At 40.3% G+C, this 26,434-nt stretch overlaps 1 protein-coding gene across 1 annotated transcript in view; it reads left to right on the forward strand.

The window, feature by feature from the left end:
• The window catches only part of LOC140694964 (uncharacterized), a 91,712-nt gene that overhangs the window by 34,311 nt on the left and 30,967 nt on the right, over positions 1-26,434 (forward strand). The window contains exons 5-8 of the mRNA XM_072957965.1: positions 2,252-2,378; positions 14,292-14,418; positions 22,221-22,270; positions 22,761-22,909. Coding sequence (XP_072814066.1) covers positions 2,252-2,378; positions 14,292-14,306 — 142 coding nt within the window. The 3' untranslated portion in view covers positions 14,307-14,418; positions 22,221-22,270; positions 22,761-22,909. Of the gene's footprint in view, positions 1-2,251; positions 2,379-14,291; positions 14,419-22,220; positions 22,271-22,760 lie in introns of the transcript that reaches the window.

Consider the following 26,434-nt stretch of genomic DNA (forward strand, 5'->3'; position numbering starts at 1 on the left):
TCAGTATTTATTTTAAGGTTTCTGTTTTAGAATTGAATGAGCTAATACTCTCATTTATACCTAAAATAGTGATCTCATGGTTCTATGCTGGTGCCTTGGTAGTTGATTACTAAGGGACTCCGCAGTGAGATTGGGGGTGGGGGACCCTGGATAATAGAGCTTATATTCCAGGATATGCTTGTAAAAGACTGGATGTGCAGTGGATTTTTAGTAAATATCTACTCCTTTCCTAATCTGCATTGATTGTGTATATATCTTTATACTAATATATGAACAATTTTTATTGCAATTTAAATATCTTTGTACTATTTACAATATCTAATTATAAAAATACGTGAAATAAAAAGATTTGAATTTATTTTCTTTTCAATAAGCAAAACAAAATAAAATAGAAAAGAAAAAAGTTTTGAAGGAGTAGAAATAATTTTATTTCTGTGGAATCAATTCCTTGTAATAGGTTTTTTGTTCATGTTGTTAAAAAGCATATAAAATTGATAGGTTGCGAAATACTGGAAATGAGGAAACAGTTGAGACATACTACCTCTAAGGCAGTCAATTTGTTACCAAGTCCAAACTCGTTCTGCTTGCTGCATGACAGGCCAATTAATCGGGAGATGAGATGTTGGAGTAAGGAAAAGAGACTTTATTTGTAAAGCTGGCAGACCCAGAAAATGGCATATTGTTATCCAGTAGAACTCTCTTCCCCAGGGCAGAATTCAGTCTCCTTTTATACTAAAAAGTGGCGGGGATGTGGCTGGTTGTTGCAAACTTCTTGCTGTATGAATTGTTTGTCTTTGAAATCCTTTGTTCCTGCAGCTGTCCATGTGGGTCAAATTATGGTGCCCCTGTAAAACCTCCAAAATAAAGAAAGGTTATTCACTATTTTACAACTTGCCATCTATACATAAGTGTAGAAGAGCAAATATCCTTAAAGATCAGAGCCCGGAGAATAGACCCTCCTGGATATTTCAGGCTAAAGGCAACTTTCTTTTACAAAAGGTGCAGAGATAGCAAGTCTGAGCCTAGAAAACAAGGTACAGGATTAAAGCCAAATGAACACATCTAACATGGAGTGAAATTTGTTCTTTCTATTACAATTTCTTTTTCTCCCTCATAAATAATTTTAGTAAGAAACATGAGCAATTTTTTTATTTTTGCTTCTTAATAAAGGACTACAACTACAATTTAGTGAGCAGGGATGCTGTGCGTGCCTTGGTGTCACAGCAAACTCTTGTTGGTGGTGGTCGACCCTGCAACATGCCTGATGCCCCATGAGTGTTGGTGAGGGTCCCCCTAACCAGGGGCTCTATTCAGGAACCACCATATGCGCGTTGACCTCTGGCACCTCTTTTTCAGCTGCAGGAAATTTTTTCAGATTCTATGATAGAAAAATCACTCCAGCTAGGGATAATCAGGGAATAAAGGAAGAGGAAAAGGGCTTGAAGTAGAGTAGAAGAGAAAGACAGAAGCTCAGGGAGCCTGGGGGCTTGGCAGCTCTTCCTCGGGAGAGAGAGGAGCAGAGGTGTGGATGGGACCGGCTACGGAACCAGCTCCTGCAGCTTTCCCTGCACCCAAGCCACACAGCTTTTAATAGGGCCCAGGACTCTCTCCTGGCTGGATGTCACCCTGGGCAGAACCTTGAGAATCGAAGGTAAGGGGTGGGCAGCACTCACCTAGGGGGTCACTGAGGACTTTGGTCAAGTCCACATTGACTTTTCCAGTCATGTGCCTTCACCTGTTCTTTATCTCAGGATCTGAGAAGCAGGAGCAAGGAACTCAGGGAGAGATCCAGGAAGATATCTGACTGTGTTAAGAGACAGTCACAGTGACACTGGGAGCGAAGACACTTGCAGCAAAATAAAATAACTTCACAACTATTGCATCAGAGCTGCAGTTGTGAGAGAGCCTAAGCCTGTCTCAGAGTGCAGGGGACAAGCGGAATGGAATGGTAAAATTAACACTGACAATTGAAATTTTGTTAAATAGCCTGCTACAGTTAATTTTATCACTTCAATGTATGCAGGTGTATTTCTATGAGCATTTATAGGTTCACACAACCCCACCAGCCCCTCTTGCCCCCATGGGGGATGGGATTTCTCAAGCACAGTGCCCCTCCTGCTTGCTTGGGCCACGCTGCGGGTCCTCACCTGGGGCCAGACTGCTACAGTACACTGAGTCCCCGAGGCACGGCCTGGGATACATGACAGGAACAACTGTGCTCTTGGCTGAGGGCCTCCATTTCCCCCTGCAGTGTAAGAATGCCGGTGACTCAGTTAGAAGCATGCATCCAAGCCGTCCTTCCGTGTCATCACCATCTAGAAGCGGTGCCTGAATCTTCTGAATTTCTGCAGAATGTGGTTTACAATCACCTTGAACAAGTGAGTGTGTGTCCTCTTTCAAGTGGAGGAGTTACTGCCGTTTTCCTGGAACTTACTCACCACTAGTCCATCTGATTTTTCTGTGCTAGGATTCAGTATGGCCTGCTAATAACTCTGCAGTCAGATCTAGAAACCCTGATGAAGAGGATTATTTATTTTCTTTCTTTATATGATAGTATTTTACTTTCAAATTTCTGAGTTTTCAGTTCTTGGAGGAATTTTTTCGGGGGTTGGAGAAACAACTTTGCTCTTACCATCTTTGTGACCTGTTGCTATATGCGTCTCACCTGTCTTCTGTCACTTGTGAGGCGGTACTATTTTTGACCCTGTCCGGGTTGTTCATATTTTAAAACATAAAATCTGTAAAAGTACAGTCCCTTTTACTCCAAAGACATTCCACAAATACTCCTTTAATCTGGGTATGGTTTTAAGAAGACACAATAATTAGAATATATACTTGCCGGTTGCCAGCGCAAAATCCCCAAATTAATAGTCAAGCTCAACATCTAAAATCTTTCTAATCTACCATGGATTTGTATGGATAAGTGAAGTAGTTTGCTAAGAACTCAATCCTCCCAAGCTGATGCTCTGCCAGATGGTGGAGCCGAGGGACGAGGGTGTGTCCTGCCTTTCCTGAGCTGACAGTTTCATGGCAAAGACCTTCACCAGGTGAAGAAATTGAAGTTTCTTCTAAGAACAGTGGGTCTGAAATGAGTCCAAAAGCGTGGGAGAGACACAATCACATTTGTCTCAAGTAGGGGAGAGTGGCTGTGGGGCCACTTGGGAGACTCATGAGTCCAGGTGGGCAGTGTTGTTGGCTTCCAGTTGAGCGGTGGGACGGTCAGTGGGTAAAAGCGAACAGATTGAAGGCATGTTTAGATGGTAAAGAGGAAAGGATCAATGATTTCTGTGAAGGTAGGATGGAGTAAGGCCCAGGTTTCTGGGTGGATTAATGAGTTAAATAATGGTCCTGCTGTGTTCTGAGGAGGGAAAGCAGCAGAGGGAGTTCTGGGGGAAAACTGATGAGTTCAGCTGTGGGTAAAGTGAAAGGCTGTTAGATGTGTGGTCTGGGAGCTCTGGTGAGAGCCAGTAGTGAGTAGGGGGCAGGGAGAGAGACTTTCAAATCATTTTGTCTTGTGAAATTACATACAAGAATGAGTAATGACACAACCCCTGTATATTCTGGATTTAAAACCCAGTAACATTTTGCTATATTGACTGCAGGGGTTCTTAATTTTTTAATAGAAATAAAATAAATAGAAACAAAATAGTGGAGTTAATGAATATCTTAGAGTTGATGTGTGTCCTTGTATGTATTTTCATACCTCATCTGTTTATAAACATAATCTACAAAAAGTTAACTTGCTTAGCATTAGAGTTAAACAGAGGGACGTGACACACTCTGTTGGTGGTTCAAGGTGATTTCTTGGGCAAATTATGTAGCCTCTCTGTGCCTTAGTTGCATCTTCTGTGACTGCCCCCGTGCCCCTCATCACAGCTGATTTCCTAGACTAGATGTTGGGAGGGAGGCTGCTGAAGGGAGTAAGAGGTGGCAACTGCTAGGGTCACTGAAGAGAGAGACAAAAACAGATTAAAGCCGAGAAACTGAGTGCTAATACCCTCAAAGGAGAAAGAATCCCTTAGTTTTTTGAGCCACTTAGCCTAAGAGAAAGAAAATCATGTGGATCCAAAGCTCTTGAGCATATGAGTATTGTGGGTGGGAGGGTTTCATCAGAAAAGGGTTGAGAAAAGGCCTTTTGGTTTCCCTTTACGTTTCCAGTAAGGATGAGGTGCAGAAGAAAAACCGCCCGTTTCACAGTTGAAGGTGCTGTTTTGTGCGAAACTGACCGAAGGTTGGAAACCATTCATCAGTGGTGCTGGCAAAAGAAGAGACTGCTGGATTGGGTGGGGCACTTGCTGTGACTTCCAGGTGACCTGCTGGCTGGGGGCTGTGAGGCGGGCAGTAGGTTTGCAGTGTGACCTGGGTATAATCCCTGGCAGTGAGGCTGCTGATCTGACTAGCAGAGCTGGTCAGACACCGTCCTAACGGGGCTGCTAGGGATGAGGCCTGGGATACCTGCCATGCTGAGGGCGAGAGGAGAGCTCCCCTGAAGTTGTGTCCCTGTGAAGATTAGAAACGTCCTCCTGCAGGGGAGGAAGAGCCTCTGAGCAGCGGGCCGGATGCACAGGCAAGACCAGCCTGAGCACGGAGATTTCAGGAAGCCGGAATTCATACAGGCCCGAACAGCCTTGTTCCTGAGAAACTGGAGGGAAAAGATGCTGCAAATGCAGGCTAAGTTCAGACACTATTGTGTGTCATGAGTGATAGGAAAAGACTGTTCAGGCAGCCACGAGAGAACCCTGTGGTTGTCCCAGTTGGGCGTCACACAGGAGGGAGGAGCAGAGTTATATACTTTGCCACTTATTAGCTGTGTGACTTTGAGCAATATCACCCCACTTCTCTCTATATATATCTACATCTGTAAAGAGACACAGTGACAAGCTCGTGTCATCAGAATGCTTTGTTTAGCTCTGATCCCCTTTGTCCAGTCCTGTCAGTGCTGCCCTGCAAGGTTCTGCAGCGGCTGCTCTTGCCCTGTGATGGGAGGGCATAAAAGGGCATTGTAGCACCCGAGGGCAAAAAGGGGTTGCTTTAAAAGCAGACATGTAGCCTCTTGCAGCTGCAGACCTGCATGCAGTTTGGTTCATGGTCGTGGAGAGGACTTTGGAGGCCTTAGCGTCGTCTTAAGACTTGTTTTCCCTTGGGACCTGATTTGCCTTTGCAGATTAATGTTGAAGATTTGGGCTTCTGGCAAAGCTGTTTTCAGAGATGGGTATATACGTAAAATATCATATAAAATAAAATGATTTATTTAACGTGAGCGACTTTGCAGCTGTTGGGAAGAGCTGTGTTGGCCTGGTCTCCACGGAGGACACCAAGGGTCAGCAGAGCGTGCGGGAGGGAAGGCAGCCTGCAGTGCTTCTGCGGGGGGTTCTCCCCAGCATGGTGCTCTGCTGAGTTGACTCTTCTCTGAGTTTGGTTGCCAGAGGAGCAGACAGCAAAGTAATGAGTTCTGGAGGGATTGTATAATGACAGGAAGAAATAGGAACCTGGAGATTTTCTGGACTAAAACACGCTTTTGGTTCCTGATTCAGTGTGTTCCATTACACAATTGATGAGTTGTGTCTATTCTGGGACTTCATTGAAATAAACGTTCAGCCTAAATGTTATGGGATTTGGTTTATTTGGCTGGAGGACTCGAGCCGGGATGACAGCCTCTCAGATCACTCTGAGGGACTGCTCCCAAGAGGTAGGGGAGGAGCTAAGATAAATAGAATCTTTTCAAAAAAGATCAGGTAATTGGAACAATAAAATATTGCTTGTTATCTAAAGAAAACCAGATATCTCAAGTTCAAGTATTTAGTGGTTTTCTATGTATGGTGGGAATCAAACATTTGGGTCATTGAATTCATTCCTTTGGCAAGCCCCTGGCTATCTAGGGCCAGTATCCTGTCCTTTCTTACTCTGAGTCTGCTCAGAGGGCACCACTGTGAGTGGCTGAGAGGCCGGGCTGTAGGCATGTACTCGCTGGGGGTTGGCAGCAGCCGCTGATGACTCGGATTCAGCATTCTTTGTTTACTGTCATGGTTGCCGTATTTTCATGCACATTGTAGTATTTTCATTCACAGTGTTCCCCCTTGGTCCTAAATTCGACCAATATTTTGAGAGACATTTCATGACCAATTTTGTCCCACGTTGCTAGGATGGCTCATTCGTAGTTCAGGTGAAGAATCTTCTGAGTTGCCATTCAAGGTGTTAGTTTTTTTTATCAGGCCCTGTTGATACTAAAAGTTCTCTGGATCACCTGTCTTACTACTCTATTATGATCCAGGAAGTGTTTAACCTTCTTTGCTCATTCCCATACCTAGAATCACACTATTATATTTATTTTATTCAGGGTTATAAATTTTATCTGTTTCTTCAAGATGTTTAGCCATCATCAATCTTGTGGGCCTAGTTACACATTGGGAAATGTAATAGACAACAATTTTATAAAATAGACAGGATATAAGTAATACAGCTAGTAACGTTAATAAAGTCACGAGTAAGAATTTAATAGTCGAGAAGTTGTATTTTTGGGTTAAAATTTTGCTTCTGTTTCTGAGTTTGATCCTATGAGAAAGTTCATATTTATGGTCAGGGTCAGAGCAGGTATTAATTGGCCAGTTGAAATCTCCCACCTTGTAAGATCAACAGTGGCCTAAACAGAACTATAATTTCTTTTTAGATTAATGTTTCTGAGGGCTACCTAGTTAGAGCCTTGTATTAGGGAAACCCACCAAGGTAACACAGAAGTACTAGACATAGGTAATTTATCATAAACTTAACAATTGGAGTAGTTCATAATCAAAGGTTGGAGAAATTATCAAAGTAATTGGTATACAGTCCTGGTCCGGTGTCTTGGGTCAGCAGTCTAGCTCAGATGTCGTCTTCTTCTCATCCTGGTATGGAAGCTTTTTCTCCATTTGGGCATTGTTTTAAGGTGAGCAGTGCTCTATAGGCCAGTGCACTGCAGGGGCTGTTTCAGATAGGAAATGAATCCGAGACTCCGTTTCCTTCAGCTTTGGTGTGTATGGTCTAGTTAAGAGTATCTGAAAAAGGGTCTTTCCATTCAGGTTGGAGACAGTTCTTTAAGTCATGCCTGTTGCAGTATGTATAATCCCCTGGCTGCAGGTCATGGGGCATTGGAATTTTACCCAAGGATAGATTACTGAGCTTCAGAATCAAACCTAGAGTATTCTTTTCATAATTCAATTAAACTGTACAGCAGTGTGACATAACAGCAAGGAATGATCTGGGAAGTGTCTTAGTAAATATGGACCTCAATTAACAAAACTAGAATTTAATATCGACTAAAATATAATTTTTTTCTCTCTAAAGTTACCCTCAGTTTTCTCAAATATAGCCAAATCAAGATTAATTTCTTTACAAATTAAATCTGATTATTTGATCATATAGGCTTTTTAAATTGACTGTGTTGGAAGTTTTAATACGGAGTCTCAGGGTAGAATGTTAATAAGGTTTTCTAAGGCCAAGAAAGCCACGTCAAGGCTTTTCATGGATTTTTGCCTTACAGATTTAGGTAAATTCTTTTCTCTTTAAAATCCTTAAAATACCTTTATACTCCTATATCTCTTAGGAGATGATCTCCCTAATTTGTCTGATAGAGCCACTGGGGACCTAAGTATTTTTAGTCTTTTGAGGGATCAGATAGAGAGAAAAGATAACTGTTCCAAGTCTGTATACATAGTTATAATTTATCAAATTGCTGTGAACCATAACTAGCTTAAGGAGAAGAGATTCTTTATGTCTGGGAAACAGGTTAAAAGGCAGTAGTATTTCAAACAATATCAAAAATTATAACCATATTCAGCTGGTTAATCAGTCCCATGTAACTAATTCTTTTAATGAGAGTTTTCATTAGAACTTTAAAATGTCTTACCCAGTTTAGTTCAGTGCTGTAGTTTGAAATTTATTAGAAATCAGTAAATCTCCTTGAAGAGAAAGCATTTTGCAAAACCATCAGAAGAAAACAATTAACTGTCTATAAATGACAAAAGATTTAAAAGCATGGTTAAACACCGTTACACTATAATCAATAAAGAAACCTGTTCACTATACCCATAATTATCACTGGTAACATTTCAGATAAACCAGAATTTTAGGGAGTCCATATAATTTCTACAATACCTATATTAATAATATTTCTCATTCAATATAACCTTAGAAGTTTTATGATTCATTTGACAATTCCATGTTATTTAAAATGCCAAATGAAACTTTATAGTTAAAAATCTCTCTTTGGGATGTTTCAGGGGCCTTCTGTAGCATCCCAAACTTAACTGGAGATTAAAAGAATTTTAATTAATTAAATTAATTTTTATTTAATTAATTAGAATTTTATATTTGGGGAGCTTTTTGAAAGATTTCAGAACACTTGATCAGATAAACATATAGATCACTGTAATGTAGTACTAATTCATTTACAAGAAAATATGTCAAATGTAAAGGCAGAACAGATCAGCTAAGTGGTATAAGAAGTTTTACAATCTGTTACTGAAGGTGGATTAATATTTTAAGAAAATTTTTTCCTCTTAACAGAGAGAAAACCAAATCTAATCTTGTTCCAGCTAACTTCTAAGATTCATTTACGTTGCCCAATTTGATTCTAAACTTAGCCAATTCTGACCACGTACAAAACTTTCCTCAGGGTTCCTTTTCCACAAGCCTTCCACAGCTTTCTATACTTATATTAGTGTGTCCCTTATTTTGTCTTCCATTCAGAGGTAACCAGCTTCAGGAGAAAGTCACTATTTTTCATTAACAAAGTATTATTCCATTCTTACATCTTCCTTTACGCATTTATATTACTTTCCTAGGATACTGAGATCATTCCCTTACTAATAGAGACTATTTCTGTGTGACACCAACCATTTATTAATATTTCTAAACACCTTTAGTTTCACTGTAAGAGGAAGTTAAATGTTAAGTAATTCATATTTCAATCATTTTATCTGAAAATGGCATAGATATTTAATAAAATCTTGTCATTTAACTTAATTTAGCACAACTCTAGAATTTAAAGATATCAAACATTTAGAGATTATTTTAAGCATACATTTTAAAAATATATTTTAAATATTTACCCAAAGCTCTCATCTCATTTGCATTTAATTTACTTAAAATTTTACCACAGCACATTACTGTTATTTTTTTTTTGACAAATCTGCAACAGATATAACAGGATCTTATTTGACTTTCATTAAACCTAGGTACAGTAAAGGTATTATAGTTAAGATGGATGATTTTAAAGATGTCTATATTTATTAGAACATACTTAAACTAAACAATATCAAATATTACCTTAATATTGAATATTTTCCAATTCACATGACACTGAAAGTCAATTTGTTAAGTTTTTTTTTAAAAATACTTAATTTTTAAGCTCTTATATTTTTACATCAATTAAGCAGAGCTCTTTGACTTCGAAATTTTTTTTTTTTAGCAGTAGAAATATCTCACTTCTATAATCTGTATGCAGGCTTATAAACAGACAAAAGCTAGAGATCTCATAGCTTCACTTTAAAACTTACTTATATTTATAATAATAGTTGGAGTAAGCTGAATTTGCTTGCTCAAATCACTAAGGCTTACTATTTATGAAACAGATAATTAAGATTTCCTCACAAAGTCTGAAGGACCCGTCAGAGTTCTGAGTTCTAAAATGCCAAAAATTTCATGGCCTCAAGTTTTATTTCGTTGAGCTAATTAGGCTCAGTCCTAGGTCACTGTTTGTTGTATTTATATTTCTGATCTGCAAGACAAAGACACTCTCTTCCAGGTCCTCAGATAACTGCTCTGTCACCCAGACCCAATTTTATCTCCTTAATTGGCATTTTTGTATCAGTGAGAAGAGCTGTAAACAAAGAATTCCATGTTTTAAAACTAAGGTTTTCTTTATTTTGTCTTCCAAAGCTTGCATAAGACATTTATTAAGGTCTCTTTTCCTTGAGTTATAAGTTAAACCCAGGGTAAAACTATATTTTTTTTTTAGCTACTCAAATTACTTTTTAGATTTATGTTATATTGGACGTCTCAAGTAACTATATTGGTTTCCTTTAATTTGTTCAATTAATATTTTCAGAGGGATAGACATGTGCCCAGCCTTATAATACCAAGAAGGGGAAGCGTTTTTCCACTGAAACATATCTATCCCACAACATAAGCAAAAGGTTTATATAAAGACCATCTAAATATACCAATTTCACAAACTTTTATCTCAATTTTATTAAATCTTATACCTTTAATTTTTATATTTATTAAGTTTAATCAATAATTCTTATTTCTAGAAGGAGTGACAGAAACCTTTTTTTTGTGGGTGTACATTGTATATAATTTTATAGAAGTCTCTAGGATGCCCAAGTTTCAGCCAAAGAGCTTAGGCCCTTCTCGATTTTTAATTTCATTAATTGGTCTGTTGTCCCAATCCTTGATCAAGTATTTCAGTCTACATATAAATATATTTTAAACTGTGGTAAATAAAACGGACTTGTTTGAACTTTAATGTTGGGGGGGAGTAGGTGAACTCTTTGGCCCTTTTTTTTTAACTTTACGTAGTGTAGTATCAAAACCCTGTATGTAAATCCAAAAATGTCCATTTTATTGATCTCATTCAAAATAACCATATAAAAATATTTATCCTTTTGGGATAAGCCACTTATCTGTTTTTTTGACATTTTTACAATCCTTTTTCCAGTTATTCAACCTAATTAACATTAATTATACTAAGTTTTTATTAGCATCCCTAGAAACATTTATCAGAAAGGAAAAACAAAAATGTAGCTTTTCAAACCAGTTATATTTTTATATCTGAGTTGTTAGGTTAACCATTAGATATATTTTTCTGCATTTAAACTTTATTTTAATAGGTACCAATAAAACAGCCGTTTATAATGAGATCTCTTTAAACTTTCACCAATTAAAAAGTTTTTCCAAATTAAAAAATCCATCATATGGCCATCAATTTATATAGATATAAATATATATATAGTGATTTTAAACCAATAAGATGAAGAGGCCCTTCCACATGAGAGTCGGGGTGTTGCCTAAATAAAATTCAAAGGTTTACTCTCCAAAAGCTTAAAGCCTTCGTGGTCCAGGCTGATGCAACAAAGTTTAAGATGGCAAAATATCTGAAAATTGGTACAATCAAAGAATTGCTTAGAATCATAATTTATTTGCGTGGCCACCGTATGTACACAATACTTGAACCTTTTGTATGGCAGAGTCCAAGGTTTCCTTTAAAAACTAAACTAAACATATATATACTTACATGCACACACTTAAAACATCCAGAGAAAGATAAAACGTTTACATTTCAAGGACACAGGAAGAGAAATCCAAGTTCCCACTAAAGGGGATTTTGTTTTTATAAGTTCAGAATGCCAAAAAATGTTTTTATCAGGCCTGGTTATTTCCAGAGTGAGTTTTTTTTTTTCTTATTCCCGATTAATGTTGTAAGTTTTGTATGTACATAAATCTGGCTGGGGTTTTACTTGGAGACTGGCAATCTGTCATTTCTTTTTCTTTTCTTTTCTGTTCTGTATTTTTTTTTTTTGAAAGTTCTATTCCCCATTGTAAGGTCGGGTTCTCAGAATAAATTTGCTAGTAAGATTTCCCACAGGGACAACTCTGTGGCATGAAGTCTTTGTGTCTACCACTCCTGGAAGATTCCCTGTCACCCGAGAATGCTGTTACCAGCCAGGAGGATGGTCCAAAATTTGGAGTTGAAAGTTTCCTCATAAGAGTTTTACTTTTATCCTGAAAAATTCAATGGAGGTAACCAAATTGAGGAAGACATTAGACCAGGCTCTTACCTAACCACTCAGTCCTGAACCCAGTGTCTTTCAACTTGGACCCACTCGGGATGTCTCCACTGGGTGGGTAATTCACCTCAGTTTCTTTCAACTGGAGGGCCACGTACCTGGATACACCGCCAGATAAAACTTAGGATCATCAACCAATATGTGAGATCTGAGAACCAGGAGAGACTCAGCCAAATTCATCTGGACCCCCCGAGGAGGCGGATGAGCACAAAGGGCCACTGCTGGTACCAAGGCTCTGGTTACTTGGAGAGTTCAGGTGGAGAGAAATCTGCTGTGGTGCTTCATGGTGTCCAAAACTGTTGACTGAAATAAACGTGCAGCCTAAAATTTAAGAGTTATGTTTTATTTGGCGGGAGGACTCGAGCCAGGATGACCGTCTCTCAGAACTCTCTGAGGGACTGCTCCCAAGAGGTTGAGGAAGAGCTAGGATATATAGGAGCTTTACAACAAAGACCAGGTTGTTGGAACAATAAAAGATTACTTGTTATCTAAAGAAAGCCAGGTATCTCAAGTTCAAGAATTTAGTGATTTTGTATGAATGGGAGGAAGCAAATATTAGGACTCACTGAATTCATTTTTTAGACAAGCACCTAGCTATCTCGGGCCAGTAGCCCGTCCTTTTTTATTCTGAGTCTGCTCAGAGGGCACCATTGTGAGTTGCTGCAGTGGCTGGGCTGCAGGCCTGTCCTCGCTGGGGAGTGGCGGAAGCCTTTAATGACTTGGTATCAGTATTCTTTGTTTACTGACATGGTTGCAGTATTCTCATTCACATTGTAGTATTTTCGTTCACAGACCGAATATGGATAATCTGCAAACTTGGAAAGCAACCGAGATGGAATTACTGCAGATACCTTCTGCTTTAATAAGCCGTGTGCAAACATAAACATGGAGGAAGCATACACTTGGATTTGGAGGTGTAGGAAAGGGATCCTGCACATTGCAGGAGAACGCAATGCAGAATTCCTTAAGTCCAACTTTCTTTACTGTAGTGGTTTCTGAGAACAGTTTATGGTAATTAAACAACATTGACAAACGGTGGCACACATTGCTTTTAAGAGATGGCCGGCTGCAAACTTTTATATTGGACAGGTGGAATTCATAGGCAAGTGGTCAGGTGGATGGGAGAGAGATGGAGCCAAGGCCTGGGCCCAGATTCCGGTTTAAATTGCCATTTCTTCACCATAGGGCCTTGGAATAGAATGCATACTCTCAACCTGTTGGTGAATCTGTGAAATGGGCATGATAATATTCATTTCTTCCTGGGATTGTTGTAAGATCTAAAGAGTATTATAGCACACATGAAGCATTTAACACCCTGGCACTTAGCAGTGTTCACTGTGTGGGACCGCCCCGCTTAGCGTGCATCAGAGCCGTAAAGGCAGCATTTGTCTGTTGAGGATGCACTTGTAGCCCCTTGGCTAGGTTGTGAATTTGTTGATTTCCTTTAATACTTGTAACTCTGTGTGACATGGGCAGTTATTTTCATGGACAGATGAGGAATCTCAGGGTAAAGAAGACTGTGTAATTTGCCCAAGGTCAGACCATAATTTTGGGTGCAGGGGCCTCAGTTCAGCATGGGCCCCTGGGCCTTCTGCTCTCTCCGTTCAGCACCAGAGCCAGATATGGAGTTGGCTGTTTCCCTGCCCAGAATATCCGGCAGGACCCAAGACACACCTGGCCCTGTGCTGCTTGAGCAAAAACTCCGGAGGAGAGGGAGTTACAAAAGGGATAAACATAAAAACAGACGACAGCAAACTGTGATCAGCTCTGAGAAGGAAAGGAACACGTCTCGCCGTGCAGAGCTGGGAGCTTTCCCGTCTGGGCTGCTCTGGGGGTGTTCATCTCAGCTAAACAAGTTCTGCTGTTGCAGCAAGGCAGGAAGGCAGGGCGCGTGTGGGCAGGTAGACAGGGCCTCATTGATCGTACTCATTCCCCATTAAGCGGCAGCTTTCACGGGCACTTACCTAGTAAACATTGGCCATAATCGTCACGCAATTTGCTTGGTAGTTTTTTTGACCCCAGCTTTGAGATGAGGTCATTGAAGCTGGGGAGTTTGCTGCATGCCCGTGATTACCTTGCAAATACCCCCACTGGTCTTTCAACCCAGACTGGTGTGGCTGTCATGCCCCATCCCTGTGAATGGCATCGTGTAGCTTCTCCCAAGTGGCCCAAATGACTGACATTGATATGCTTAATTCGTAGGAAATGGTATGTGGCAATAAGAGAAAAAGGTAGTAAGAAATTGTTTGGAAAACAAGAAAAAAACCTATTCTTCCCCAGCTGGGGGAGCGTAACCTGTATCACCCACCCTAATCACTGCCTGTCACCTCCTCCCTGAGGATTCTGTGTTCAGAAGCCACTCTGAGCCTTGGGAGAACATTTTTCCTCATGACACTTTTGACTAGGACCCGCGACATCTCTGTCCCTGGTTAACACTCTCTTCAAAGCCGTTTAAATTTTTTGCAGGTTCCTCCACTCTGATGTAAGAATACCCTGTATAACTTCTTGATGCAGCTCCTTAATGAAGATCTTGTGATGGAAACCTAGCCAAAACTGGGATGTATGCACATAGTGACTGCAACTTCAGCACATTGTGAGTTCATAATCAGAGGGGTGGGTGACTCAGGAAAGGCTTTTTTAAGGTAACAAGGGGAAAGTGAAAGGACGCTTGCTGTGTGAGAAAGAAACATCTCGGTCACAGCCAGCAAGACACCTGTGCTCATGATGGGGTGTGGCGAGTGCAGAGTTCTCACAAAGAAAGAAGTGATGTGATGGGAGGGAGGACAGTTGGGTAATTTATTGGGGAGGAAAAAAGTGGGCTGAACATTTCCTGGTTGAACAAGAGGATTGTGACATGACTTGCTTGTATTTTGGAGAGAAGGGTTTTGTGGGGACAGGCCTAGGAGTACGCTGTATGGCTGGGGAGTCAGCACAACAGAGAAACACAGAGAACCGGGCAGACCCCAAGGCCCAAGCTGGGGGAGAGGCTGCCCGCAAATTGGAACCCTGGAAGCTGGTTCTGTCCCTTACCTGGGGCCTCAGACCTCCCTTCACAGCCCAGTCCTGTTGATACAAGAATAAAAAACGTTGGGCATGAGAAGGGCTGTGTCCCAGGCTTTCGTTGAGCCCCTGGGATGTGCCCCACCAGATTTTGTTCTTTGACTTCATGCAGTAAAGAATTCAAGAGCAAGCCAGTGTTGAGTAAAGGTATATATATTCAGACAGATACATTGAAATGTAAGAGAAACGTCACGAGGTGTGGGGGTTTCATGCACAGATTAGAAGTAGGTACACACCCCACAGACAGAAGGTCTGTCTTCTCCAAAGAGGGACAGAGAGTGGTGACCACGAGGTGGCGCTGTGTTGCTTGTTTTCTTGGGCTTGGTGGTTTCATATGCTAATAAGTAGAAGGACCAGCCTTAGGGCAAGGGGCTAGGATTCCCAGGGAGTTGGCCATTTCCCACCCTTTGACCTTTTGTGGCTAGCATTGGGACTGCCATGGTGCCTGGGGCATGTTATTCACCAGGTTACTATTACAATGGATGTTTACTGAAGCTCAAGATCTGCTAGAAGTTAAATCTCTTCATCCTGAGCCTCAAGGCCTATTGGGGGTTGAATCCTTCACCATTTTGATGTCAATTGCTGCGGCAATTCCCCTTCCATCCTGTATCACTGTGATGACACAAAGACAGCAAAGGCCGGGCCCTAACCGTGCTCCTGCATTTAACGGCAGGAGGTGTGGTGTGGGCTTATGATGACTCTGAGTGGTGAGAAGGATGTTTCAGATTTTCCCACGTGAGACATGGGGATTTACCAGCAGCCTCCCCAGATTTATCTCACGGGCATTATCGCTTGTGTTGTTATGGAAACAAAAGGCCAGCCAAGAAATAAGAATCACACAGAGGGTTGGAGTACTGAGATTTATTACGCTGGCGGGCTCAGAGGGGTTTCTTTTCCAAAGCTCTGAGCACCTCCAAGACGTGCACATGAGGTTTTATAGGGTTAATTACAAGTATGGGGCTAATACCCAATAAGGCTCAAACAACAAAAAGCAAGGAATCAGTACACTGAAGCTTATCAATTTGGAACAGATCACGTTACTGACAACTGTTGACCTTGGATTTTCGGGTTAGCTTATTAGCCCAGTAAACTGACACTAAACTTCAGATTTACCAGGTAGCCCAGCAAAACTTAGATCAGGAAACCGACACTTATCACACTTTGATTTGTGACTTAGCTTGTTAGCCCAGCTGTGGTTTTCCTTCAGTGTCACTTATCTTTTGAATTTTTCTTTTTTTCTTTTTTTTAATATTTAATCCAAATTTAATATCAGGGTTCTTTGGGGAAGAAATTTCTCTTTTTCTTTTCTTTGGTGATCTTTTAGGGGGGCAGTTAATTAGATGTATGAACCTGTTAGTGGAAGCCATGGGGCTTCAACCCAGGACCCCGTGCACGCTAAGCACACGCTCTACCACCTGCCCCATCATCTTTTCTTTTTGGTTTCGCTGCCAAGAATCCTACAGCTGAATTTCTAGTCAGCCTTAACACTTGCCCTGACTTCATGGAATCCATTTTTATGAGTTTACTTCCCCCTGGTTTCATTTAAGTATTGAATCTTCATTTCCTCTTCACTCTCAGTTTTGCCTTTTTGTTGTTATGGTTGTTAAGCTGTGTTTAACAGAATTGTTTAAATTCTCTTTTAGCAAGAGGCTGAATGTAAATAAATATGTAAGCAAACAGCACAATTAAATGCTTTTATACATTCTGAGCTGTTTAGTAGTAACTTAAAAACCGAATTGAATATTAAAGTGATAGTATTTTAAAAATATTTTTTAATTTTTCATAAAAATATAGCTGATTTAAAATATGATATTAGTTTCAGGTGTACAATAGATGCTCCATTTATAGTTACTGTAAAACATTGTCTGTATTCCCTGTGTTGTAAGATACATCCCTCTAGCGTGTTTACATTACATGTTGCAGTTTGTATAAGAAAGTTGGGTAACGCAGAGTCTGGAAAGTGGCTGTGTATGACTCAGGTTCACGCTCACCCTGCCTGTCAGAGCTCAGGCCTTCACTCCTTTCTGCAGGGGAGCGAGTGGAGGCAGCTCTCATCAGCGCTGTCACCACCCTCTGAGTGGCAGTGACAGCAGTGACTGTGTGTGGACGTGCAAATTGTTTTTCCAAGAGCTTTATATGCGTTTCTGCATTTAATAATTAAAGCCCTCCTGTGAGGAAGCGTTTTAAGTTTTTAATGCATAATACATTTTATTTTGATATTGATAGATTTCAAACCTCTGGAAAATTTACAGGAGTAGTACAATAAACGCTTAGATACAGTTCACTTTAAAGGGCACTATTTGGCTTTTTGTGTCTGGCTTATTTTAGCATAAAATTTCAAGGTTCATCCATAATTGTAGCCTGAATCAGTACTTTATTCTTTTTGCTTGATAATATCCTTTTCCTTTTTTTTTCGTTTTTGGTCTATTTAAAAATATTTTCATTGAAGTCTTGTTAGTTTATAATTTTGTGTTAGTTTCTTGTGTACAGCACAACACTTCAGCTAAATAGGAACCTACCTGTATTCATTTTCATCCTCTTTTTAAACATAAGTTACTATAAGATATTAAATATATTCTCCTGTGCTATACAGTATAAACTTGCTGTTTATTCTTTACATACTCAGTATCTGCAAATCTTGAACTCCCAGTTTATTCATTCCCACACCCTCTCCCCACTGGTAACCATAGTTTGGTTTCTATGTCTCTGTGTCTGTTTCTGTTCTGTAGATAAGTTTATTTTTTTGTTTCTTTCTATTTTTTTTTTTAGAGTCCACAAGTGAGCAATCTCATATGGTATTTTCCTTTCTCTTTCTGGCTTACTTCACTTAGAATGACATTCTCCAGGTCCATTGATGTTGCTGCCAATGTCATTATTTTATTATTATTTTATGGCTGAATAGTAGTCTATTGGACAAATATGCTACAACCTCTTTATCCAGTCATCTCTCAGTGGACATTTCGGTTGCTTCCATGTCTTGATATTGTAAATAGTGCTGCTGTGTACATTGGGGTGTAGGTGTCTTTTTCAATTAGGGTTCCTTCTGGATATATGCCCAGGAGTGGGATTGCTGGGTCATCTGGGAGGTCAATTTTATGTCTTTAGAGGAACATCTATACACTTTTCCACAATGGCTCCACCAAACTGTATCCCCACCACAGTGTAGGTGTGTTCCCAATTCTCCACAGACTTTCCAGTATTTATTGTCAGTGAACTTCTGAATGATGGCTATTCTGACTGGTGAGAGGTGATACTTGATTGCAGTTTTGATTTGCATTTCTCTGATAATGATATTGAATATTTTTTCATGTGGCTACTGGCCATTTGTACGTCTTCATTGGAGAAATGTTTCTTTAGGACTTCTGCCAATATTTGAATTGAATTGTTTGTTTTTCTTTCTTATTAAGTGTAAAAGCTGTTTACATATTCTGGGAATTAAGCCCCTAGCAGTTTCATTTATTGTAAATATTTTCTCCCATTCCATAGGTTGGTTGTCTTTTTGTTTTGCTTACTGTTTCCATAGCTCTGCAAAAGCTTGTAAGTTTAATTAGATCCCTCTTGTATATTTTTGGTTGTTTTTCTATTGCTTGAGTAGACTGCTCTAGGAAAACATTGCTGAGATGTATGTCAGATGTTTTGCCTATGGTTGCTTCTAAGAGGTTTATAGTGTCTTGTCTACATGTTTAAGTCTTTAACACATTTTGTATTCATTTTTGTATATTCTGTGAGGGAGTAGTCTAACTTCAATGATTTACATGCAGCTGTTAAGTTTTCCCTACACCATTTGCTGAAGAGGCTGTCTTTACTCCATTGTATTTTCTCACTTCCTTTGTCAAAGTTTCAATGACCAAAAGTTTGTGGGCCTATTCTTGGTAATTTTGTTTATCCGTTCATTGATGGATGGATATTGTTAGTAACTTTTGGCTACTCTGAATGATACTGCTATGAATATTGATGTGAAATTTTTTATGAGAATATGTTTTCATTCTGTTGGCTGTACATTTGCCCCGCCATATCTGTAGTTTCCACTACATGAATCCAGATGGTTGATTGTAAAGGGACTCGAACATCCTTGGATTATGGTATCCAGGGTGTGGGGTTCCTGAAACCAACCCCCCAAGGATATTGAGAGATGACTCTATATGTAGCAGTGGAATTGCTGAGACATATAACTCTAAGCTTTTGAGGAAATACCAGACTTCTCCAAAGAAGCTGCAACATTGTTCCTTTCCCCTGGCCACATATGAGGTTTCTCTGCCTCCTGAACGACATTTGTTATTGTCCATGTTTTGGTTATAACCATCCTAGTGGGTGTAAAATGAGATCTCATTTTGTTTTTGACTTCCCTAGTGATGCTGAGCATCTTTTCATATGATTATTGGCCATTTGTATACCTATTTAAATTCGTGGTAAATTTAAAAATTGGGTGTATTTTTTTGTATTGTTCAGTTGTAAGCATTTGTTATATATCCTGGATACTACTCTCTTATTAGATACATGCTTTGCAAAATTTTTCTTCTATTCTGCACATTGTCCTTTAACTATATTTTTTTTAAACATTAAAACAATTTCTTTACAAGGGAGGTAGTTAGATGTAAAGATTTATTTTATTTTTTTGCAAAGCACGCACTCTCTGACTTGAGATACCCTTTTCCCCTGTCATTTCACTTTCTTGATTATGTCCTTTGTAAGAAAAAGGTTTTAGTTTTGATGAAGTCCACTTTATCTGCTTTTTCCTTCTATCACTTGTGCTCTTGGTTTTGTATCTAGGAAACCAAAGCCTATCCTAGGCACACAAAGATTTATACTGTGTCTTCTTTTAGAAAGTTTATAGGTTTAATTTTTACATTTCTGTCTGTGATCTATTTTCAATTAATTTTATTTGTTATATAAAATATGGGTGTTCAGATTCCAGATTGATTCTTTTGCCTGCAGATACCCAGCTGTCCCTGAACCATTAGTTGAATAGACTATTCTTTCAATGGAGTGTTTTTGGCCCCCTAGTGGAAAAGTGTCTGTAAATGTAAGTTTTTCCCCGTGGGTTTTTATTGTGTCTTTTAGATTTATTTATCCAAACTTATGCCAGTATCATACTGACTTAGTACTATAGCATTTTAGTACACTTTAAAGTGAGTCCTCCAACTTTACTCTTCTTTTTCAAGGTTGTTTTTGCTGTCCTGGGCCCCTTGCACGTCCATGTGAATTTTGGGATCAGTTTTTCAATTTTGCATAGAAGTCAGCTGGAATTTTGATAGGGATTCCACTGAATATATAGTTCACTATGAGGATTCTTAACATTTTTAATAATATTGTCAATCATTCCATGAAAATGGGATGTCTTCCATATATGTAGATCTTTTAAAATTTATTCTGGTGATACTTCAAAAAGTTCAATGTACAAATCTTGTAAATTTTTGTTAAATGTATCTCTCACTTTATTTTTAATGCTGTTGTAAATGGAAAGGCTGAATTTCTTATGGGTGGGACTATGTATCAATCTTCTTATTTGTAGAATTCCTTCACAACAAATATCCTTGGTATATATTTGCTACATAAATCTATCCACAACTATTCCCCGCCCCGTGTTATAAGAAACCAAGACCCAAGGTAAGCTACTTGAAAACACCTATGTGGAAGTGAGAAATGAGACCCTTGGGTGGGTATTTGTGCAGATGATACTGAGAGCTTATTCTGAATGGCTTCTTCTTAATTACTTTTAAACAACCCTTTCAGTGTATTTAGTCAGATACATTAAGATTATGCCCTTTTGATGTGCGGAGTAGCTAAGACTATAATTTTCAAATAAATTCTAGTGAGAGTGTTGTACTTGAAACCTAATTTGCATCAATCTTTGAAGATTTATGTTTCAGGAGCTTTGACTAAAGAACAACTGTCTTTATTCTATAATGAGAACTAAATGCTCAAGCAACATGTAAGAGTTTGAGCAAACTGCCCCCGCTCCGTACTGCTGGGTGGCTGCAGCTGTAACTGGAGTCAGCACTTACCTCTCCCAGTATGCTTGTGCTGATCTACTCAAAGTGGTTCGTCCAACAGTTTGTCAGTAGTCTGTTGGACAAAGTCATAAAACATTGATTGAAGGTTGCTAGAATGCAATATATTCTTATTAATATTAAGTAAGCACATATTGAATGCTTACTGTATGATGGAATTGTCCCTCAGCCTCACATGAATATTATTTCTCTTGAAACCTCACATATTTCCTTGTTATTCTCACTTTACAGATAAGGAGACTGAGAATTAGGTCTTCTCTCTTTGGGGGGAGCTCATTATTAATGATGGGCAGTTGTAAGGAAAAAGATATTGATTCATCATGAGAAAACATTTTTGTGAGAGTCAGCAATGAAGAAGATGAACACTGAAGAAGGTGATCATTGTTCGAGTGAGACAAGCCCTGGGTTGTGCGGAGTCAGCATCCCTGTCCTAGACACGGCACGTGTAGAGCTGCGTGGTGGGTGAGGCGGCGCGGCCGTGCAGGGAAAGCGGATGCTGGGGCCTTAGGCTGTGCTCAGGCCTGGTTGGGCTTTCTCCTAAGGGGAGTGAACCATCATTGACAGATTTTAAGTAGGAGAGTGGGGTGCTCTCATAGTTCATATTTGTCTTCTAGAATGTTTGGAAACATTTAGAAGGCTTGGCAGGAGATGATGTGATGAGTCAGAGTAGGGTGGCTGCGAGGTGTAGCAGTGTCCAATTTTCAAGTGGTTTTCAGGCCCAGGCTTGTGGCTTAGTAGCCGTGTCAGTTTGAATGACGCACGCAAGGAAGTGAAACAATTTATCTAATCAATTGAAGCAGTGATGTACCCAATTCCCAGGACTATTGTGGAGATCCAGTGAGATACACTGTGCAGTGTGCAGCGTGGTCTCCAGCAGAGGGTCAGTGCTGAGTGAGTGCCAGTGAGTATCTGGTAGGTCAGTTGAGGGTAGTGGGACTCGGTGTCTGAGGATATCTGGTCCCTGAAGGAGGGGTCCATTCACATCTGTGAGTGATGGGCCTGAGTTGGGAGACGCAGGGAGACCTTACCCTCCGACCAGGGGCCCTGGTAAGGACGGCTATGGGAGGAACACCGTGAAGTCAGCTCTTTGCATGTGGAGTTGGAGCTGCCTTTGAGACAACTAACTGCAGTGTCACGAGCTTAAAGAGGAGATCTGGGCCCAGGTTGTGCATTTTCCTAAAATCTCAACTCCTAAGGACGCCGAAGTATTGATCACTGAACGTGAAGTCATACTTTAAAGGACAAACGAATAGTAGTATTATCTCTGTCATCAAAGCTCACGTCTATTTATTCATCACTCACTTTGCTAATTGGGTACTTACAGAGCTCACTTCACCGTCCTCCCGTGGGCTCAGGCTCCACAGAAAAGAGCTGGTGAGACTCCCTCTTTTCTAGAATAAGACACATTTAGCTTGTAGACTTCTGTACCTCGCCAGACTTAGGAAATTAGTTTGTTGGTTTAATTGTATTTTCTGTTGGCCATGTCCTGACAGGAGAGAAATTTTACCTCATGGTCATGTTTCAATTAGCTGTTACTGAGAATTGCTGATCTGATACATAGTGTATGTATTACATTAACTTTGTAGAGTAGTTATCATTTTTCTGTCTTTGCCCTTTAATTTTGTTTGCCCCTTCAGTGTTCTATTCTTTTTGGGGCCTTATTTTTTTTTAATTAAAAAATGTCTGTTAGCAGTTAAGAAAAAAAAAGCACAGAAAAAATGCACATGAGAACTAAATTTAGAAAATGTCTAGTGTGTTTTCTGTCTCGGCAATGGAGGGTACTAGAAACTCCTGAAAACCTTCATTACACAAGTTCCTTAAAATGCTGATTGAGAAATAAAACCTTCCTTCCTCATCTTTCAAGCTGCACAACTCATTGTCAAGAAAGTGAGGGAAAATTCTCAGAAGCCAAGACAAACGAGAAAGCAGGGTTTCTGAGAGATACGTGAGCGTTAGAAGCCGTGGTGTGCTGGTTGGCTCCTGAACTGATTTTCAGTTGCCTTGACAGGAGGGAGGGATGTGAGCCCCAGACCTCTCACACTAGGAGTTGGATGGGTGATCATATAATGGGCCAAGCCCATCCTGAGAATCTTGCTTTACTAAAGGGTGGAATAGGAAAAAAAAATTCCTCAAGACAAGAAAGTAAGGAAAGTCAATTTTGTTGGAAGAGGGGAAAAATAACAAATCCAAAGTAAGGATATAGTTTAAAGCTGTTCTGGCATGAGAGTGACCACAAACTCCTGGCAGAAAAGCACAGCTACTCCTTGATTGATAAGTTGTGTTTTGAATGAATCAGTGAACAGCTATTCCGAAAAAGGCCTCCAGAGTCTTGTGGATCAATATACTGGACAGCAAACACCTCTCTTCCAAGGTCTCATTCAAATAACCAGAAAGGTTTTAAAGGAAACTAACAATAATCTGAGTTGTATTTATTGACATTACTATATGCTAAGAATTCAGAGGTGACTATGGAGTTGTCTCCTCTTTTATGGACCTTATTTTCTCTTTGGGGAGAAAAATGACATAGTTGGGTATCTTGGTGGAGGGAGGTGTTAGTCTGTTGCAATTAGCCAGGAGAGGAGATTAAGAAAACAGTGAAAGATGGGTGAACTTTTTAGCTGAGGACAGTCTTGTTCACTTGGCTTTTAATTGCAGGCTCAATGAGCTGTCACTGGAGGGACTAGATCTTACGGAGGATGGACTTAGCTCAGGCCTTTTTTGAATGGACAAGTGAACCTGGAAAAAGACAGTCAAATCTGTGCAGACATTAAAGTTCACTTGAACATGCTGCATCCCTGAGCCAAAGATAGGACAAATATGCAGCAATTCTTGAGGACAGAAGAGTGGTTTTTAAGGTTCTCCAAGAATGAATCCCATGGAACCGAGATGGCCAGTTGTCAAACTGAGACTTTGTTCTTTGGACGGTGTACCCAGCAAGGGTATTGGCCTTTTATATGTTTCCATTTGTCTTTAATACATGTCTGTTGATGAGGGCATGGGCACAAATGTTTGACACCTTGTCGAGGCGATTTTGGATACCTGCCTAGAAGCACGGGCACAGTTGCGGCTGCTTCATACATCTTGCAGCCCATCCCTTTCCCCGGCTCCGGGATCACGGCAGAGTGATTCCTTGTTGACCTGTCCGTTTCCTCTGTGACATCATAACCCATGAAAAGACCGGAGGATATTAACTTGGCTTTGTTAAATTCAAAGAAACAGATCAAATATGAAGTCAGATTTGTTCTTTCCTATTTCAGTAGTACCATGGAGACGGCAGTTTGGGCAGCTTTTTGTAGTGTCCTGGAGGCTTTCTCTCTCAGCTTCTGGGCGCCTCTGTTGAAAACACTTCATAGCTCTCTGGCCTGCTGGAAAAGCACTCTGCCTGTTTTACCCTGAAGATGTGTTCTGTTTATAAACTCATCTCTACTCCTTGGAAAACAACTCAAGAAAAACTCGGTTGGTTTTCCACCAGCCATGGGCAGGGTTGAGGTAAACCGTGTTATTATTTCATAAAATAATAGTAATAATAGTAATAGTAATATTAGTAGTAGTTGTAGTAATAGTAATAATAATAATAATAATAATAATAATAATAATAATAATAATAATAATAATATTAATAGAAGTCTTAAAACAGGACAGAGCACATTGGAGAGAGTCAAAAAATGCTTTCTGGCTTAAATCAAAAGTGATGACTAGTGATTCCATGGCTGCTGTATTTGCTAAGCTAATTACTCCTTTGCTCCATTACACATTTCTTTTATCTGAAAAAGAAATACAAGGAAATGGTTTAAAAAAAACTCAAACAGAGCACAAAAATACACAAGTGAAAGAAGTTTTCCCTCATCCTCTGTTCTTTCAGCCCTCTCTGGAGATGCCTCTGTTTACTATCCTTTGGGTGCTTTTCCAGAAATGCTTTGCACATTCCCACCTATGTATGTAAATTCCTTTAAAATTTTAGTTATTTTTAACTTAAAGGGATTTAAATCCTCAAGTGGCTTCTGGCCGGGTAATATAACAGAACAAATCTGACTCCATATTAGATTTGTTCCTTTGAATTTAACCCTGTGCTCTGTCACCTAGGCTCCATCTTGCTTGTAAAACAATGTTGCCTAGAGCCTGAAATAAACAGGAGACCCTATTCTGAAGGCTCTGACCTTTAAGGATATTTAACACTTTTTCATTCATTAAAAGATAGCAAATTGCAGAATAGAAAATAACGTTTCTTTTGTTGGAGGTTTACAGGGATCTGACCCACGCAGATAGCTGCAAGAACAAAGGATTCTAACAAGAAGGAATTCCTACACTAAGAAGTTTGCACTAACCAAGCACATAGGAAAGGAGCCTGAATTGTGACTTGGGGAGATGGTTTTCCAGGACATTAGTTTGCCATCTAGGTCTACAGAAACTTGCTATTCCATGCCCCAACATCTGGTCTCCCAACTTATTGGCCTGTCCTGCACTGGGGAGAATGAATTTGGACTTGGTAACACTCCTATCTACCTAGAAAGCTGGGCACTGGAGCTGAGTGTTATGGAAACAGGCCAGCCAAGAAAAAAGCACCAATCGGAGTGTTGGAGTACTCAGAATTATTATGCCGGTGGGCTCAGAGGGGCTTCGGCTCCGAAGTTTTGAGTACCTCCAAGACGTGCACATGAGGTTTTAAAGGCTTAATTACAAGTAAGGGGGGATTAGCCAATAAGGCTCAAAGAACAAAAAGCAAGGAATAAGTACACTGGAGCTTATCAATTTGTAACAGATCACATTACTGACACTTGTTGAGCTTGGAATTACGAGTTAGGTTGTTAGGCCAATAAACTGACACTAAACTTCAGATTTACGAGATAGCCCAGCAGAATTTAGATCAGTAAACCGACACTTATCACACTTAGATTTGTGACTTAGCTTGTTAGCCCAGCTGGACTTTTCCTTCACATGAGGACAGCTCTCCCACACCCAGGGAACTACTGTGAGCCCTTGATGTTTCCACTAGGGTGGGTATGGTTTACCCAGGAGGGATGGGGACTATGCACCAACACTCAGGCAGTCTGCTCTGTCTGGGGCTCTGATCTTGTACCATCCCGCTCCCCGCCAGCCCAACACCTGGGACAGTGGAGCTAAGGCAGAGATCCTGCCTGCCTGTTTCCCAGCGTGTAAAAGGGGAATATGTGCTCTTCCCAAGGTAGTTCTGAGCGACAACACCTGCAGGTGCTTGGTTCTCAGAGCAACAGAAAACCCAGCTCCGCGTGGGGGCAACGGGTGTGATCTCCCTAGGGTTTCTGCAGAAGCATCGGACGGAGGGTTGGATCACGGTGGTAAAATTGAGCTGCGGGGCTTGAAGGGTAACAGAAGGGTACAGAGGCAGGTCTGCCGCCTAGGGGTGCCCCAGAGGTAAAGCTTTTTTTCTCCAACTCCGCTAAGACCCTCCCTTCTCCAGAGCCCTTCCTTCTCTCTGCTCATCCTGTCCATCTGTATCCCTCCAATTTTCCCGTCCTCTCCACCCGCTCCCATCTTCTCCCTCCCTCGCTGTCCCACCTT

This window comes from Vicugna pacos, unplaced genomic scaffold (assembly GCF_048564905.1).
Source record: "Vicugna pacos unplaced genomic scaffold, VicPac4 scaffold_114, whole genome shotgun sequence".
NCBI lineage: Eukaryota > Metazoa > Chordata > Mammalia > Artiodactyla > Camelidae > Vicugna > Vicugna pacos.